At 46.4% G+C, this 18461-nt stretch overlaps 1 protein-coding gene across 7 annotated transcripts in view; it reads left to right on the forward strand.

Moving 5' to 3' along the window:
• The window catches only part of LOC122561890 (uncharacterized), a 258498-nt gene that overhangs the window by 126946 nt on the left and 113091 nt on the right, over positions 1-18461 (forward strand). For 6 of the 7 annotated variants that reach the window (XM_043714223.2, XM_087977089.1, XM_087977090.1 and 3 more), the window contains exon 10: positions 9070-9223. The exons of the other annotated variant lie outside the window; for it this stretch is intronic. In XM_043714223.2, coding sequence (XP_043570158.2) covers positions 9070-9223 — 154 coding nt within the window. The remainder of the gene's footprint in view (positions 1-9069; positions 9224-18461) is intronic. 7 annotated transcript variants of the gene reach the window in all.

Raw genomic sequence — 18461 nt, forward strand, 5'->3', positions numbered from 1 at the left:
AGCAGGCTAAGATAAAAGGTAGGGAGGAGGGACTTGGGGGAGGAGCGTCGGAAATGTGATAGGTGGAAAGAGGTCAAGGTGAGGGTGATAGGTCAGACTGGGGTGGGGGCGGAGAGGTCGGAAAGAAGATCTCAGGTTAGGAAGGCGGTGCTGAATTTGATGGATTTGACTGAGACAGGGTGGGGGGAGGGGAAATGAGGAAACTGGTGAAATCCGAGTTCATCCCTTGTGGTTGGAGGGTTCCTAGCCGGAAGATGAGGCGTTCTTCCTCCAACCGTCGTTTTGTTGTGGTCTGACGATGGAGGAGTCCAAAGACCTGCATATCCTTGGTGGAGCGGGAGGGGGAATTGAAATGTTGAGCTACAGGGTGGTTGGGTTGGTTGGTCCGGGTGTCCCAGAGGTGTTCTCTGAAACGCTCCGCAAGTAGCCGGCCTGTCTCCCCAATATAGAGGAGGCCACATCGGGTGCAGAGGATGCAATAGATGATATGTGTGGAGGTGCAGGTGAATCTGTGGCGGATATGGAAGTTTCCTTTGGGGCCTTGGAGGGAGGTGAGGGGGGAGGTGTGGGCGCAAGTCTTGCACCTCCTGCGGTTGCAGGGGAAGGTGCCGGGAGTGGAGGTTGGGTTGGTGGGGGGTGTGGATCTGACGAGGGAGTCACAGAGGGAGTGGTCTTTACGGAATGCTGATAGGGGAGGGGAGGGAAATATATCCTTGGTGGTGGGGTCCGTTTGGAGGTAGCGGAAATGACGGCAGATGATGCGCTGTACATGGAGATTGGTGGGGTGGTAGGTGAGGACCAGTGGGGTTCTGTCCTGGTGGCGGTTGGAGGGGCGGGGTTCAAGGGCGGAGGAGCGGGAAGTGGAAGAGATGCGGTGGAGGGCATTGTCGACCACGTCGGGGGGGAAATTGCGGTCCATGTACAGTGCATCATCCGCCGTCATTTCCGCTACCTCCAAGGACCGCAATTTCTCCCCCGACGTGGTCGACGATGCCCTCCACCGCATCTCTTCCACTTCCCGCTCCTCCGCCCTTGAACCCCGCCCCTCCAACCGCCACCAGGACAGAACCCCACTGGTCCTCACCTACCACCCCACCAATCTCCATGTACAGCGCATCATCCGCCGTCATTTCCGCTACCTCCAAACGGACCCCACCACCAAGGATATATTTCCCTCCCCTCCCCTATCAGCATTCCGTAAAGACCACTCCCTCCGTGACTCCCTCGTCAGATCCACACCCCCCCACCAACTCAACCTCCACTCCCGGCACCTTCCCCTGCAACCGCAGGAGGTGCAAGACTTGCGCCCACACCTCCCCCCTCACCTCCCTCCAAGGCCCCAAAGGAAACTTCCATATCCGCCACAGATTCACCTGCACCTCCACACATATCATCTATTGCATCCTCTGCACCCGATGTGGCCTCCTCTATATTGGGGAGACAGGCCGGCTACTTGCGGAGCGTTTCAGAGAACACTTCTGGGACACCCGGACCAACCAACCCAACCACTCTGTAGCTCAACATTTCAATTCCCCCTCCCACTCCACCAAGGATATGCAGGTCTTTGGACTCCTCCATCGTCAGACCACAACAAAACGACGGTTGGAGGAAGAACGCCTCATCTTCCGGCTAGGAACCCTCCAACCACAAGGGATGAACTCGGATTTCACCAGTTTCCTCATTTCCCCTCCCCCCACCCTGTCTCAGTCAAATCCATCAAATTCAGCACCGCCTTCCTAACCTGAGATCTTCTTTCCGACCTCTCCGCCCCCACCCCAGTCTGACTTATCACCCTCACCTTGACCTCTTTCCACCTATCACATTTCCGACGCTCCTCCGTCAAGTCCCTCCTCCCTACCTTTTATCTTAGCCTGCTGGACAAACTTTCCCCATTCCTGAAGAAGGGCTTATGCCCGAAACGTCGATTCTCCTGTTCCCTGGATGCTGCCTGACCTGCTGCGCTTTTCCAGCAACACATTTCCAGCTCTGATCTCCAGCATCTGCAGACCTCACTTTCTCCTCAAAGGATCTGTTTCCATGCTGTATGATTCTATGACTCTATAACTCAAAAGGCCAAGTGGATGATCCATCTCAGACTCCTCTACTGGTCCCCAGCATTACAGGTACCAGTCTTCAGCCAATTCGATTCACTCTACATGATTTCAAGAAACAGTTGCTGACAGTGATTACTGGGAGAAAATGAGGACTGCAGATGCTGAAGAGTCAGAGTTGGTAAAGCATGGCGCTGTAAAAAGCACAGGAGGTCTGGCAGCATCTGAGGAATGGTCCTAAAGAAGGGTTATGTCCAAAACGTTGACTCTCTTGCTCCTCAGATGCTGCCTGACCTGCTGTGCTTTTTCCAGCACTGGGCTTAACCGGCAGTGGTTACTTCAAAGGCTATGGGCCCTGACAACACTCCTACAAGAGTATTGAAGATTTGTGCTCCAGAACTTGCCACTCCCCTAGCCAGTAGAATTACAATACTGGCATCTACATGACAACATGGAAAATTGCCCAAGTATATCCTGTACATAAAAAGCAGGACAAATCCAACCCAGGCCAATTACCACCTATCAGGAGAAAGCGAGGACTGCAGATGCTGGAGATCAGAGCTGAAAATGTGTTGCTGGAAAAGCGCTGCAGGTCAGGCAGCATCCAAGGAGCAGGAGAATTGACGTTTCGCGCATGAGCCCTTCTTCAGGAATTACCACCTATCAGTCTACTCTTAATCATCAATACAGTGATGGAAGGTGTTATCAACATTGCAAACAAGCGACACCTGCTCAACAGTAACCTGCTCAGTGACACCCAGGTTGGGTAACACCAGGGCCACTCAGCTCCTGACCTCACTAAAGACTTGGTTCAAACATTGTCAAAAGAGCTGAATGTCAGAGGTGAGGTGAGAGTGACAGCACTTGACATCAAGGCTGCATTTGACCGAACGTGGCATCAAGGAGCCTTTGCAAAACTGGAATCAATGAGTATCAGAAACAAGTTCTCTGCTGATTGGATTTGTGCCTGGCGTATCGGAAGATAGTTGTGGTTGGTTGGAGATCGGTCATCTCAGCTCCAGAACACCTTTGCAGGAGTTTCTTAAGATGGTGCCCTATGCCTAACCATCTTCAGCTGCTTCATAAGTGACCTTCCTTCTATCATAAGGTCAGAACTGGGGACATTCACTGATGATTGCACAATGTTCAGCACTATTCGTGACTCCTCAGATATTGAAGTAGTCCATGTCCGGATCCAGGTTTGGGCTGACAAGTGGCAAGTAACATTTGTGCCACACAAATGCCAGGCAATGACCATCTCCAGTAAGAAATGATCTAACATCACCCATTCACATTCAGTGATGTTGCCATCACTGAATTCCCTTACTCTCATCATTCTGGGGGCTACCATTGACCAGAAACTCAACTGGACCAGCCACATAAAGACAGTGGCTACAACAGTAGGTCAGGGGTTAGGAATACTGTGACAACTAGCTCACCTCCTGACTCCCCAAAGACTGTGCACAATCTACAAGGTACAAGTCAGAAGCTCGATAGGAAACTCCTCACTTGCTTGGTTGGGTGCAACTCCAACAACACTCAAGAGGCTTGACACTATCTAGGACAACTGACATTTTTTATCCGTTAATGACGACCGACTTGACACTGACATTTTTTACAAACCCACCGACTCCCACAGCTACCTGGATTATACCTCTTCCCACCCTACCTCTTGCAAAAATGCCATCCCGTATGCCCAATTCCTCCGCCTCAGCCGGATCTGCTCCCAGGAGGACCAGTTCCACCAGAACACACCAGATGGCCTCCTTCTTTAGAGACCACAATTTCCTTTCCCACATGGTTAAAGATGCCCTCCAACGCATCTCGTCTACATCCCGCACCTCCGCCCTCAGACCCCACCCCTCCAACCGTAACAAGGACAGAACGCCCCGGGGTGCTCACCTTCCACCCTACCAACCTTCGCATAAACCAAATCATCCGCCGACATTTCCGCCACCTCCAAACAGACCCCACCACCAGGGATATATTTCCCTCCCCACCCCTTTCCGCCTTCCGCAAAGACCGTTCCCTCCGTGACTAACTGGTCAGGTCCACGCCCCCCTACAACCCACCCTCCCATCCTGGCACTTTCCCCGGCCACCGCAGGAACTGTAAAACCTGCGCCCACACCTCCTCCCTCACCTCTATCCAAGGCCCTAAAGGAACCTTCCACATCCATCAAAGTTTTACTTGCACATCCACTAATATTATTTATTGTATCCGTTGCTCCCGATGCGGTCTCCTCTACATTGGGGAGACTGGGCGCCTCCTAGCAGAGCGCTTTAGGGAACATCTCCGGGACACCCGTACCAATCAGCCACACTGCCCGTGGCCCAACATTTCAACTCCCCCTCCCACTCTGCCGAGGACATGGATGTCCTGGGCCTCCTTCACCGCCGCTCCCTCACCACCAGACGCCTGGAGGAAGAACGCCTCATCTTCCGCCTCGGAATACTTCAATCCCAGGGCATCAATGTGGATTTCAACAATTTCCTCATTTCCCCTTCCCCCACCTCACCCTAGTTCTAAACTTCCAGTTCAACACTGTCCCCATGACTTGTCCGGACTTGTCCTACCTGCCTATCTCCTTTTCCACCTATCACTGCATCCTCTCCTCCCTAATCTATCACCTTTATCCCCTCCCCCACTCACCCATTGTACTCTATGCTACTTTCTCCCCACCCCCACCCTCCTCTAGCTTATCTCTCCACGCATCAGGCTCACTGCCTTTATTCCTGATGAAGGGCCTTTGCCCAAAACATCGATTTCGAAGCTCCTTGGATGCTGCCTGAACTGCTGTGCTCTTCCAGTACCACTAATCCAGAATCTGGTTTCCAGCATCTGCAGTCATTGTTTTTACCTCACTATCTAGGACAAAGCAGCCCACTTAATGGGCACCATATCCACTCCCTCTACTGCCAATGCTTATTGGCAGCAGTGTGTACTATCCACAAGATGCATTACATCATTAACAATCCTCAGGCAGAAACTTCCAAACCAACTACTACTTCCGTTAGAAGGACAAAGGCAGCAGATACATGGGAACACCGTCACCTGCAAGTTGCCCTCCAAGCCATTCATTATGGAAATATATCTCTGTTCCTTCACTGAAAAGGTTAAAATCCTGGATTTCCCTCCCTAACAGCATTGTAGGTCAACCGACAGCACCTCAACTGCAGGGGTTCCAAAAGGCAACTCACTGCCATCTTATCAAGGTGGAACCTTCTCAACGGCACCCTAGGACAGGCAATAAATGCTGGCCAGCCAGTGATAGCCCTAAAGAATCAATTTAAATAAGTCTTTGACTGTCCCAAAATCAACTGAGCTTCAAACAATGTATGGGACATTGAGGGTGAAACAAATTCACGTACTGAGTCCAAATGAAATAGGCCAATTAGTCTTACTTTTGCCATGTGCAAATCGTCAGAATCAATCTTGAAAGATCAGATAAACTATCACTTAGAAAGACATGGACTAGTCAGGAATAGTCAGCATATCTTTGTTAAGGGAAGGTCATGTCTTTCAAATTTGATTGAATTCTTTGAAGAAGTTTCAAGGATTGATGATGGTATTGCAGTTGATGTTGTTTACATAGATTTTAGTAAGGCATTTGACAAAGTCCCATGTGGCAGACTGGTCAAAAGTATAAAAGCCTATGGGATACAGGGTAATGTGTTGAATTGGATCCAAAGTTGGCTTAGTAATAGGAAACAAAAGGTAATGGTCAATGGCTGTCCTTGCAAATGGAAAGCTGTCCCACAGTGGTGTTGGGGGGTGCCTGCTGTTTGTTCTATACATTAACAATTTGGACTTGAATGTGGGGTGTACAATTGGGAAATTTATGAACAACACAAGAATTGGCCATGTCGTGAATAGTGTAGAGAATAGCTGTAATCTCCAAAATGAAATAGATGTATTGATCAAGTGGGCAGGAAAATGGCAGATAGAGTTCAGCTCTGAAAAGTGTGAGGTAATGCATTTAGGGAGGTCAAGCAGTAAAAGAGAATACACAATATACTGAGAGGAATAGGTGAAGTGACGTTTCTTGGTTTGCAAGTGCACAGGTCTCTGAAGGTAGCAAGACAAATAGATAAGGTTGTAAAGAAGGCATATAGAATGCTGGCCTTCATTGACAGAGGCATAGAATACAAAAATAGGGATATAATTATGAAATGGCAGAAGCCACTAGTGAGGCCACAACTGGAGTATTTATGTGTAGTTCTGGTCACCACATTACAGGAAGGACGTAACTCCTGTGGAGAGAGTGCAGAGAAGATTTACTTTAGGTTTTCCTAGAAACAGAGAGGGCTGAAGGGTATATGAAACTGTGAGTGGTAGAGATAGGAGGAACCTGTTACCCTTGGCAAAACCAAAGGGCATCGATTAAATGACATGGCAGAGGGGACAAACTGGGTATCTTGGACGTGGTGGGTATCTGGAATTTGTTGTCTGAATTGGTGGTTGAGGCAGAGACCCTAAACTCTATCAAGAAGTACCTGAATCTGCATTTAAGTGCAATAAACTGCAGGGCAATGGGTTGAATGCAGGAATGTGGAATTAGAAAGGGCATCAAAGTAAGTTTGGGTTCTTATGGACAAGATGGGCCAAATTACCCCTTCTGTGTTTTAACATTTCTCTGATTTCTGAGATCAAATATGATTTGGCCAGAGTGAACTAGGAGCAGATACCTTTAGGTAAATCTGTGTCAGAGCAGTGGGATGTGTTCAAAGGGAAATATGGAGAGTACAGAACCAACATGTTCCAATAAAGATAAAGGGTGGGATCATCAAATCCTGTGAACCCCGGATGTCGAGGGAGACACAGGATTGAAAAAGAGAAAAGGGAGGCTTAGAGCAATACCAAGGGCTCAAAACAGCAGAAACCCAAAAGGAGTACAGAATATCCAAAGGGAAACCTGTAAAGGAAATTAGGAGAGCCTAAAGGGAGCATGGCAGGTAAAATAAAGGAAAATTCGAAGCTATTTTATAAGGCTTTTAAGAGTGAAATCATAACTAGGGAAACATGAAAGGCCACAGTGGTTATTTGCGTCTGGAGCCAGTGAACATAGGTAAGGTTCGAAGTGAATAATTTGTGATGGTGTTCACTCGTGAGAGGGATGATGTGGGTACAGAAATTAGGGAGGACTGTGATGTACATAAAGAAATTAGCATAGACAGAGAGAGATGGTTCTGAGTGAACTGACAGGCTTAAAAATAGATTAATGTCCTGGGCCAGACAAAATGTATCCCAGGCAAGGGAGGAAATAGTAGGGATGCTCGCAATAAATTTCAATTCGAGGTGCCAGAGGACTGGATGACAGACAATGTGGTACAGTAATTCATGAAGGGAGTGAGGGATAAACCGGAAAACCACAGGCCTATCAGTCTAACCTCAGCAGTGGGGAAACTGTTGGAAACAATTCTGAGGGACAACGTTAATCTGCACTTGGAGAGGTTGCGATTAATCAAGAACAGTCAGTATTGTTTTGTTAAGGGGACATCATGTCTGACCACATTGATTGAATTTTCTTGAAGAGGTGACTAGGTGTGTAGAAGATGGTAATGAATTCAACATAGTCAACTTGTATTTCAGCAAGACTTTTGATAAGTTTCACATGTGTGTCTGATAGCAAAGGTAAGACCATGGGATCCAAGGAAATTTAGCTAATTCTTAATTGGCTGAGTGGCAGGAAATAAAGGGTAATGGTTGAGGGATGTTCTTAAGATTGGAAATCTGTGTCCAGTGGGGTTCTAAAGAGCAGCATCCTCATGACCTGTTCCACCTGTCAATCTTCCTTCCCACCTATCCACTCCACCCTCCTCTCTGACCTATCACCTTTACCCCCACCTCCATCCACCTAATGCACTCTTACCTCCTTTCTCCTCAGCCCCACCCCCTTCCCACTTTATCTCTCCACCCCCAAGGCTCCCAGCCCCATTCCTGATGAAGGGCTCCGGCCCAAAATGTCGATTCTCCTGCTCCTGCTTTTCCAGCAACATACTCTCGACTCTGATCTCCAGACCCCACTTTTTCCAAAGGGAACAGCGTTAGACATTCTTATTGTCTAAGAATGTAGAACGTTGATCAATTCGTGAATGACATGAAAATTAATGAGTTGGTAAATAGTGAGGATAGCCTTAGATTACAAGGACGTAGACTAACTAGGCAGATCGGGTGATCAGTGACAAACAGAATTCAATTCATATAAGTGTGAGGTGATACACACCAGCAGAACATACAAGGAAAGGGAATACATGATGAATGAAAGGACCCTGGGAAGCATGAAGGATCAGAAGAGCTTTGAGAGTGCATGTCCACTGGTATCTTAAGGTAACAGGATAAGTAGATAAACCAGTTAAGAAGGCATGTGGTATAGTTGCCTTTATTAGTTGAGGCACAGAGTTTAAGAGCAGGGAAGCTATGCTGGAACTGTATAAAAAATGTGGTTAGGCCACAACAAGAACATTGTGTGCATTTCTACAATCCACATTATAGGAGAGATGTGATTATACTAGAGAGGGTGCAGAGATTGACTAGGATGTTGCCTGGGCTAGTGAATTATAGTTATAGAGAGAGATTAGATTGGGATTGTTTTTCTTAGAGCACGAGAGACTGAGGACATGATTGAGATGCATAAAACTATGGAGGCATAGACAGGTTAAACAGGTAGAAACTTTTCCTGTTGATGGAGGGATCAATAACAAGGGGGCATAGATTTTAGATAAGGGGCAGGAGGTTTGGAGGGGGTGTGAGGAAAAATGTTTGCATTCAAAGCATGGTGGAAATCTGGAACTCATTGCCTGTAAGGATGGTAGAAGCAGAAGTCTCATAATGTTTAAGAAGTATTTAGATGTGCAATTACAATGCCAAGGCATACAAAGCTCTGAGCCAAGTACTAGAAATTGGAATTAGAATAATTTGGTGGTTCTTTTGATTGCAGCAGACTTCATGGGTCAAAAGGCCTTTTTCTGTGTTCTGGGCCTCTATGACCCTGGAAAATAACCAGTTTCTTCTCCAGCCAGGTGAGGTCGATACACTGTTGAAATCTCAAGCTCCTGCACTAACGATTCAGCAGTTCCAGAAAGTAATTAAACAACATTTCTACACAAACCTCTACAAGAGATTAAACAAAGAGAACAATGGAGTATGTTCAGTGCCGGATCCAATGGAGGGTGAGTTTCCATGGCCTTTATATAATCATTGTGTCAGATTTCACTAATCAAAACAATGCTTTCTATACATGCAACGGATGTTACAAATTGCATGAGAAGACCTTAAGAAATAGGAACAGGAGTAAACTGTTCAGGCCCTTGTGCCTGGTCCACCACTCAACAGGATCATGGCTGATCCAACATTCCTCATATCTACTTTGCTCCCCTTTTCCCATAATTAGTGAATCTCCAAATGATCAAAGACTATCTCAGACTTAAACATACACAAGGACTCTGCCCCCACAGTTCTCTGGCAAAGAATTCCAAAGACTCACAATCCTCTGTGAGAAGAATTTCCTTCTCATCTCAATCTCAAATTGGCGCTCCTTTATTCTGAGACTGGACAGTGCATTGATTATAGGTGTTGGTTCAGAAAAGATTTACAAGGATCTGGATGTAAGTTTGCTCGCTGAGCTGGAAGGTTTGGTTTCAGACGTTTTGTAACCAATACTAGGTAACATCATCAGTGAGTTTCTGGATGAAGCACTAGTGGTATGGCCCACTTTTTATTTATGTGTTTAGGTTTCTTTGGATTGGTGATGGCATTTCCTGTTTTTTTCTCAGGGGATGGTAAACGGGATCCAAGTCAATGTGTTTGTTGATAGAGTATCGGTTGGAATGCCATGCTTCTAGGAATTCTCGCGCATGACTCTATTTGGCTTGTCCTAGATTGGATGTGTTGTCTCAAATGAAGTGGTGTCCTTCCTCATCTGTATGTAAAGATACTAGTGAGAGTGAGTCATGTCTTTTTGCAGCTAGTTTGATGTTTATGTATCCTGGTGGCTAGTTTTCTGCTGTTTGTCCAATGTAGTGTTTGTTACAGTTCTTGCAAGGTATTTTGTAAATGACATTAGTTTTGCTTGTTGTCTCTATAGGGTCTTTTATGTTCATTAGCTGCTGTTTTAGTGGGTTTGTGGGCTACCATGATGCCAAGAGGTCTGAATAGTCTGGTAGTCATTTCCAAAATGTCCTTGATATAGGGGAGAGCGGTTAGGGTTTCTGGGCATGTTTTGTCTGCCTGTTAGGTTTCTTGCTAAGAAATCGGCGAATTCTCTTCAGAAATCCGGAGAAATAAGTAAGACCAACCTCCAAAAAATGAAACCAGATGGATCCAACACACCATGCTTCTACGGATTACCCAAAATTCACAAATCTCTAGTCTCGTGACCTGGAACACCAACTTACAGATTAGCGAAGGAGCTACACCAAAGACCAAAAGACTTAGTACAAGACCCATGCCACTCCATCCACTCCAACCAAGAATTCTTGAAGATCATCAAAAACACCAAGATAGAAGAGGATGAAATAATGGTCTCCTTTGACGTAATAGCCCTGTTCACATCCATTAACATCAACCTGGCCAAGGAAACACTGACTACACTATTAGAAGAACCAAAGTACATACACAAAACACCACCAATTTCATCAGCAAGGACAATACCGTCAAAGTAGTGAACCTATGCCTTACCACCCACTTCACCTTCAACAACAAAACCTACAGAGAAACCAACGGAACACCAATGGGATCTCCAATATCAGGGTTCTTAGCAGAGGCAGTAAGGCAGAGACTCGAACAAGCAGCTCTGTCTGCTACATGAATGACACCTTTGTCATCATTAAACGAAACAAATTAGAGGAAACCTTCAAGGCCATCAATAATACCCTTACTGGCATAAAATTCACAAAAGAGGAGGAAAACAACAACAAACTGCCAATGCTAGATGTTGCAGTAGAGCGAACAGCCAATGGGGAACCTCAAACCAGAATCTACCGGAAAACAGCACATACGGACCAAATATTGAACTACAGAAGCAATCATGCCAACATCCAAAAACAAAGCTGCATTTGAACATTATTTCAATGAGCCACCACACATTGCAGCACAGAGGAACTACAAAAAGCAGAGGAAAATCACCTATACAGTGTATTCAAAAAGAACAGGTACCCAATGAACACAGTCCGCAGATTTCTCAGGAACAAACCCAAGCATGTGAACAAAACATGTCCAGAAACCCTAGCCAGTCTCCCCTACATCAAACACATCTCAGAAATGACTGCCAGACTGCTCAGACCTCTTGGCATTATGGTACCCCATAAACCCAACAACACACTAAAACAGCAGCTAATGAACTTGCAGGAGCCTATACAGACAACAAGCAAAACTAATGTCATTTACAAAATACCTTGTAACAAACACTACAGTGGATAAACAGGCAGAAAATAAGCCACAAGGATACATGAACATCAACTAGCCGCAAAAAGACATGACCCACTCTCACTACTATCTTTACATACAGATGAGGAAGGACACCACTTCAACTGGGACAACACATCCAATCTAGGACAAGCCAAACAGAGACACACGCGAGAATTCCTAGAAGCATGGCATTCCAACCGGAACTCTATCAACAAACACATTGACTTGGATCCTATTTACCACCCCTGGGAAAAAGAACAGGAAATGATGTCACCTCAGGAAATGACATCACCGATACAAGGAAACCTAAACATAAATAAAAAGTGGGCCATACCACCGGAGGTTCACTGATGATGTTACGTAGTATGGTGACAAAATGTCTGAAACCGAACCTTCCAGCTCAGTGAACAAACCTACATGCAGAACCTCAACCTGAGCTGCAAATCTCAAAACTCATTTACAAGGATATGGCCAGGTTTGGAGGTTTTGAGTTATAGGGAGAGGCTGAATAGACTGGGGCTATTTTCCTGAAGCATCAAACACTGGAGGGTGACCTTATAGAGATTTATAAAATCATGAGGGCCATTAATAGAGTGAATAGTAAAGGTCTTTTCCCCAGGGTAGGGTAGTCCAAAACATAGAACATAGAACATAGAAGAATACAGCGCAGTACAGGCCCTTTGGCCCTCGATGTTGCGCCGATCCAAGCCCACCTAACCTATACTAACCCACTATCCTCCATATACCTATCCAATGCCCGCTTAAATGCCCATAAAGAGGGAGAGTCCACCACTGCTGCTGGCAGGGCATTCCATGAACTTACGACTCGCTGAGTGAAGAACCTACCCCTAACTTCAGTCCTATATCTACCCCCCCTTAATTTAAAGCTATGCCCCCTTGTAATACCCGACTCCATACGCGGGAAAAGGTTCACACTGTCAACCCTATCTAACCCCCTAATCATCTTGTACACCTCAATCAAGTCACCCCTAAACCTTCTTTTCTCTAATGAAAACAGCCCCAAGTGTCTCAGTCTATCCTCATACGATCTTCCTTCCATACCAGGCAACATCCTGGTAAACCTCCTCTGCACCCGTTCCAGTGCCTCCACATCCTTCCTATAGTATGGCGACCAAAACTGCACACAATATTCCAGATGCGGCCGCACCAGAGTCTTATACAACTGCATCATGACCTCAGGACTCCGGAACTCAATTCCTCTACCAATAAAAGCCAGTATGCCATATGCCTTCCTCACCGCACTATTTACCTGGGTGGCAACTTTCAGAGATCTGTGTACATGGACACCAAGATCCCTCTGCTCATCCACACTACCAAGTATCCGACCATTAGCCCAGTACCCCATCTTTTTGTTATTCTTCCCAAAGTGAATCACCTCACATTTAGCTACATTGAATTCCATTTGCCACCTTTCTGCCCAGCTCTGCAGCTTCTCTATATCCTGCTGTAACCTGCCACATCCTTCCTCACTGTCAACAACTCCTCCGACTTTCGTATCATCTGCAAACTTGCTCACCCAACCTTCTAACCCCTCTTCCAGGTCATTTATAAAAATGACAAACAGCAATGGTCCCAAAACAGATCCTTGCGGAACACCGCTAGTGACGGCACTCCATGAAGAAACTTTGCCATCAACTACTACCCTCTGTCTTCTTCCATCCAGCCAATTCCTAATCCAAACCTCCAACTCACCCTCAATGCCATATCTCCGTATTTTCTGCAGTAGCCTACCATGGGGAACCTTATCAAACGCCTTACTAAAATCCATATATAACTACATCTACCGCTTTCCCCTCATCAACCTCCTTCGTCACCTTTTCAAAGAATTCAATAAGGTTTGTGAGGCACGACCTGCCCTTCACAAAACCATGCTGACTATCCTTGATCACATTATTCCTATCCAGATGTGCATAAATCCTATCCCTTACAATTCTCTCTAAGACTTTGCCCACAACAGAAGTGAGACTCACCGGCCTATAGTTACTAGGGTTATCCCTACTCCCCTTTTTGAACAAGGGAACCACATTTGCTATCCTCCAGTCTTCTGGCACTACTCCTGTAGACAAAGAGGACATAAAAATCAAGGCCAATGGCTCTGCAATCTCCTCCCTTGCTTCCCAGAGAATCCTAGGATAAATGCCATCAGGCCCAGGGGACTTATCTATTTTCACCTTTTCCAGGATTTCCAACACCTCTTCTCTACATACCTCAAAGCCATCCATTCTACTTATTTGTGACTCAGTATTCACATCGACGACAATGCCCTGTTCCTGAGTAAATACTGAAGAAAAGTATTCATTCAGTGTCTCCCCAATCTCTTCCGCCTCCACACGCAACTTCCCACTACTATCCTTGACTGGACCTATTCCTACCCTAGTCATTCTTTTATTCCTAACATACCTATAGAAAGCCTTAGGGTTTTCCCTAATCCTACCGACTAAGGACCTTTCATGTCCCCTCCTTGCTGCTCTTAGCTCTCTCTTCAGGTCCTTCCTGGCTACCCTATAACTCTCAATCGCCCCAATTGAACCTTCACGTCTCATCTTGAGATAGGCCGCCCTCTTCCATTTAACAAGGGATTCCAATTCCTTATTAAACCACGGCTCCCTCGCACGACCCTTTCCTCCCTGCCTGACAGGTACATAATTATCAAGGACACTCAATAGTTGCTCCTTGAACAAGCTCCACATATCATTTACACTCTTGCCTTGGAGTCTACTTTTCCAAGCCACACATCCTAAGTCATGCCTCACCGCATCATAATTTCCCTGACCCCAGCTATAACTCTTGCCCTGTAGTACACACTTATCCCTCTCCATCACGAGAGTAAAAATCACCGAATTATGGTCACTATCCCCAAAGTGCTCACCTACCTCTAATTCTAACACCTGGCCTGGTTCGTTACCCAGAACCAAATCCAGTATGGCCTCACCTCTTGTTGGCCTGTCTACATATTGTGTCAGGAAACTCTCCTGCACACATTGAACAAACACTGACCCATCTAACGAACTTGAGCTATAGCTTTCCCAATCAATATCAGGAAAGTTAAAGTCCCCCATAACCACCACCCTATTACTGTCACTCATCTCCTGAATCACCTTCCCTATCCTTTCTTCTACGTTTCTAGGACTATTGGGAGGCCTGTAAAAGACTCCTAACAGGGTGACCTCACCTTTCCTATTCCGAACCTCAGCCCAAACTACCTCAGATGGCAAGTCCTCATCCATCGTCCTTTCCACCACTGTAATACTATCTTTGACAAGCAATGCCACACCTCCCCCTCTTTTACCCCCACCTCTGACCCTACTAAAACATTTAAATCCTGGAACCTGCAACAGCCAATCCTGTCCCTGTTCTAGCCATGTCTCCGTAATAGCCACAACATCGAAGTCCCAGGTACCAACCCACGCTGCAAGTTCACCTACCTTATTTCGTATACTTCTTGCATTGAAGTATACACACTTCAAGCCACTTTCCTGTTTACAGACACCCTCCTTGGAAATTGATGCCATGTTCCTAACCTCCCTACACTCCAGGCCCTGCACCCTGAAGCTACAATCTGGGTTCCCATGCCCCTGCAGAGTTAGTTTAAACCCCCCCCAAGAGCACTAGCAAACCTCCCCCCAAGGATACTGGTGCCCCTCAGGTTCAGGTGTAGACCATCCTGTTTATAGAGGTCCCACCGTCCCCAGAAAGAACCCCAGTTATCCAAAAACCGGAATCCCTCCCTCCTGCACCATCCCTGTAGCCACGCATTTAAGTGTTCTCTTTCCCTATTCCTCGAATCTCTATCACGTGGCACGGGTAACAAACCAGAGACAACAACTCTGTTCGTTCTAACTCTGAGCTTCCAACCTAGCTCCCTGAAAGTCTGTCTAACATCCTCGGCACTCCTCCTACCTATGTCGTTGGTGCCAATATGGACCACGACTTCGGGCAGCTCCCCCTCCCCCTCCAGGACCCGGAAAACACGATCAGAGACATCACGTACCCTTGCACCTGGGAGGCAACATACCAATCGTGAGTCTCTCTCGTTCCCACAAAACCGCCTATCTGTGCCCCTAACTATCGAGTCCCCAATTACTACTGCTCTGCTCTTCTTCACCCTTCCCTTCTGAGTAACGGGGACAGGCTCCGTGCCAGAGACCTGAGCCCCGTTACTTACCCCTGGTAAGTCATCCCCCCCACAAGTATCCAAAACGGTATACTTGTTCTTGAGGGGAATGGCCGCAGGGGGTCCCTGCACTGGCTGCTTCCTCCCAGTCCCCCTCACTGTCACCCATCTATCTGCCATCTTTGGAGTTACTACTTCCCTATAACTCTGATCTATGACCCCCTCTGCCTCCCGAATGATCCGAAGTTCATCCAACTCCAGCTCCAGTTCCCTAACACGGTCTTGGAGGAGCTGGAGATGGGTGCACTTCCTGCAAGTGTAATCGGCAGGGACGTCGATGGCATCCCTCACCTCATACATGTTGCAGGAGGAACATTGCACTGCCTTCACTGCCATCCCTCTAAAGCTAACTTTTATTTTAAAAAAAACTGGGTCTAAAGAATACAACAAGCAAAATTCAGCACTTACCTACTTACCACAACAGGTGTTATTATTAGGTTAGAGGAGGAGGGCGGGTGGGAGGCACTACCCGTGTAGTGCCTCGGGTTCCTCTCCTTCGCGCTTTTAAAGGGGGAAAAAAACCTACCCAGGTAAGCTTACACTAACTGCTTCCGGGTCTCGGCTGCCCCTCTGGTCGTCGTCACTTCCCCCTGGTGCTCCCGCTCTTTCTGTGAAGAGAGAGAAAAAAAACACCGCTGCCCGCTACCGGTAAGCACTTTTAAAACCAAACGGTCTTACCTTCGCTGCTGCTCGCACTGGAAACGAGAGGGCATAGGTTTCAGGTGAGAAGGGAAAGATTTAAAAGGGAGCTAAGGGGCAACTTTTCCACACAGAAGGTGGTGCGTTTATAGAATATCCTGCCTGAACAAGTACTGGAGGCTGGTACAATTGCAACATTTCAAAGGCCTCTGGAAGGGTTTATGAATAGGAAGGGTTTAGAAGAAAATGGGCCAAATGCTGGTAAATGGGACGAGATTAACTTAGGATATCTGGTCAACATGGATGAATTGGGTCTTAGAAACAGAAGATAGGAGCAGGAGGAGCAAATTCGGCCCTTTGAGCCTGCTCTGCCATTCATCACGATCATGACTGATTGTCCAACTCAGTAGCTGATTTTTATAGAACAGAGAACATTACAGCGCAGTACAGGCCCTTCGGCTCTCAATGTTGCGCCGCCCTGTCATACTAATCTGAAGCCCATCTCACCTACACTACTCCATGTACGTCCATATGCCTGTCCAATGACGACTTATATGCACTTAAACTTGGCAAATCTACTACCGTTGCAGGCAAAGCATTCCATATCCTTACTACTCTCTGAGTAAAGAAACTATCTCTGACATTTGTCTTATACCTATCTCCCCTCACTTTAAAGTTGTGTTCCCTCGTGTTTGCCGTTCCCATACTTGGAAAAAGGCTCTCCCTGTCCACCTTATCTAACCATCTGATTTTCCCCGTAACTTTCCATTCCAATCGCCCTAAATGCTATATCTAGCCGCCTCTTGAATACATTCAATGTTTTGGCATCAACTACTTCCTGTGGTAATGAATTCCACAGGCTCACCATTCTTTGGGTGAAGAAATGTCTCCACATCTCCATCCTAAATGGTCTACCCCGAATCCTCAGACTATGATCCCTGGTTCTGCATGCAACCACCATTGAGAACATCCTCCCTGCATCTACCCTGTCTAGTAGTATTAGAATTTTATAAGTCTCTATGAGATCTCCCCTCACTCATCTGAACTCCAGCGAAAATATTTCCTAGTCCATCTCTCCTCATACAGGTATTCCTGATGAAGGGCTTTTGATCGAAACGTCGATTTTACTACTCCTCGGATGCTGCCTGAACTGCTGTGCTTTTCCAGCACCACTCTAATCTAGACTCTGGTTTCCAGCATCTGCAGTCATTGTTTTTACCTATCTCTCCTCATATGTCAGTCCCGCCATCCCTGAAATCAGCTTGGCAAACCTTTGCTGCACTACCACAAGATCAAGAGCATCCTTCCTCAGAAAAGGAGAACAAATTGCACACAATATTCTAGGTATAGCCTCATCAAGGCCCTGTATGACTGCAGCAACACATCCCTGATCCTGTTCTGAAAACCTCTCACAATGAAGGCCAACATACCATTTGCCTTCTTTACCACCTGCTGCCCATTCTTTCCCACCTTCAGTGACTGGTGCACAAGGATTCTCTGGGAAGCTAGAGAGGAGATATCACAGCGTTTGGCTTTGATATTTGAGTCATCATTGTCTACAGGTTTAGTACCAGAGGACTGGAGGATTGCAAATGTTGTGCCCTTGTTCAAGAAGGGCAGTAGAGATGACCCAGGTAATTATAGACCAGTGAGCCTTACTTCTGTTGTAGGAAAGGTTTTGGAAAGGATTATAAGAGATAAGATTTATAATCATCTAGCAAGCAACAATTTGATTTCAGATAGTCAACATAGTTTCATAAAGGGCAGGTTGTGTCTCACAAACCTCTGAGTTTTTTGAGAAGGTGACCAAGTATGTAGATGAGGGTGGGGCAGTTGATGTGGTATACATGGACTTCAGTAAAGCCTTTGATAAGGTTCCACATGGTAGGCTGTTGGAGAAAATGCAGAGGCATGGCATTGAGGGTGATTTAGCAGTTTGGATTGGAAACTGGCTTTCTGTAGGAAGGCAGTGAGTGGTGGTTGATGGAAAATATTCAGCCTGGAGTCCAGTTACTAGTGGTGTGCCACAAGGATCTGTTTTGGGACCACTGCTGTTTGTCATTTTTATAAATGACTTAGGCGCAAGCATAGGTGGATGAATTAGTAAATTTGCAGACGACATTAAAGTCGTTGGAATAGTGGACAGTGTGGAAGAATGTTACAGGTTG

This window comes from Chiloscyllium plagiosum, unplaced genomic scaffold (assembly GCF_037043375.1).
Source record: "Chiloscyllium plagiosum isolate Xiang-an unplaced genomic scaffold, Cpla_swu_hap1 HiC_scaffold_31, whole genome shotgun sequence".
NCBI classification, from domain to species: domain Eukaryota; kingdom Metazoa; phylum Chordata; class Chondrichthyes; order Orectolobiformes; family Hemiscylliidae; genus Chiloscyllium; species Chiloscyllium plagiosum.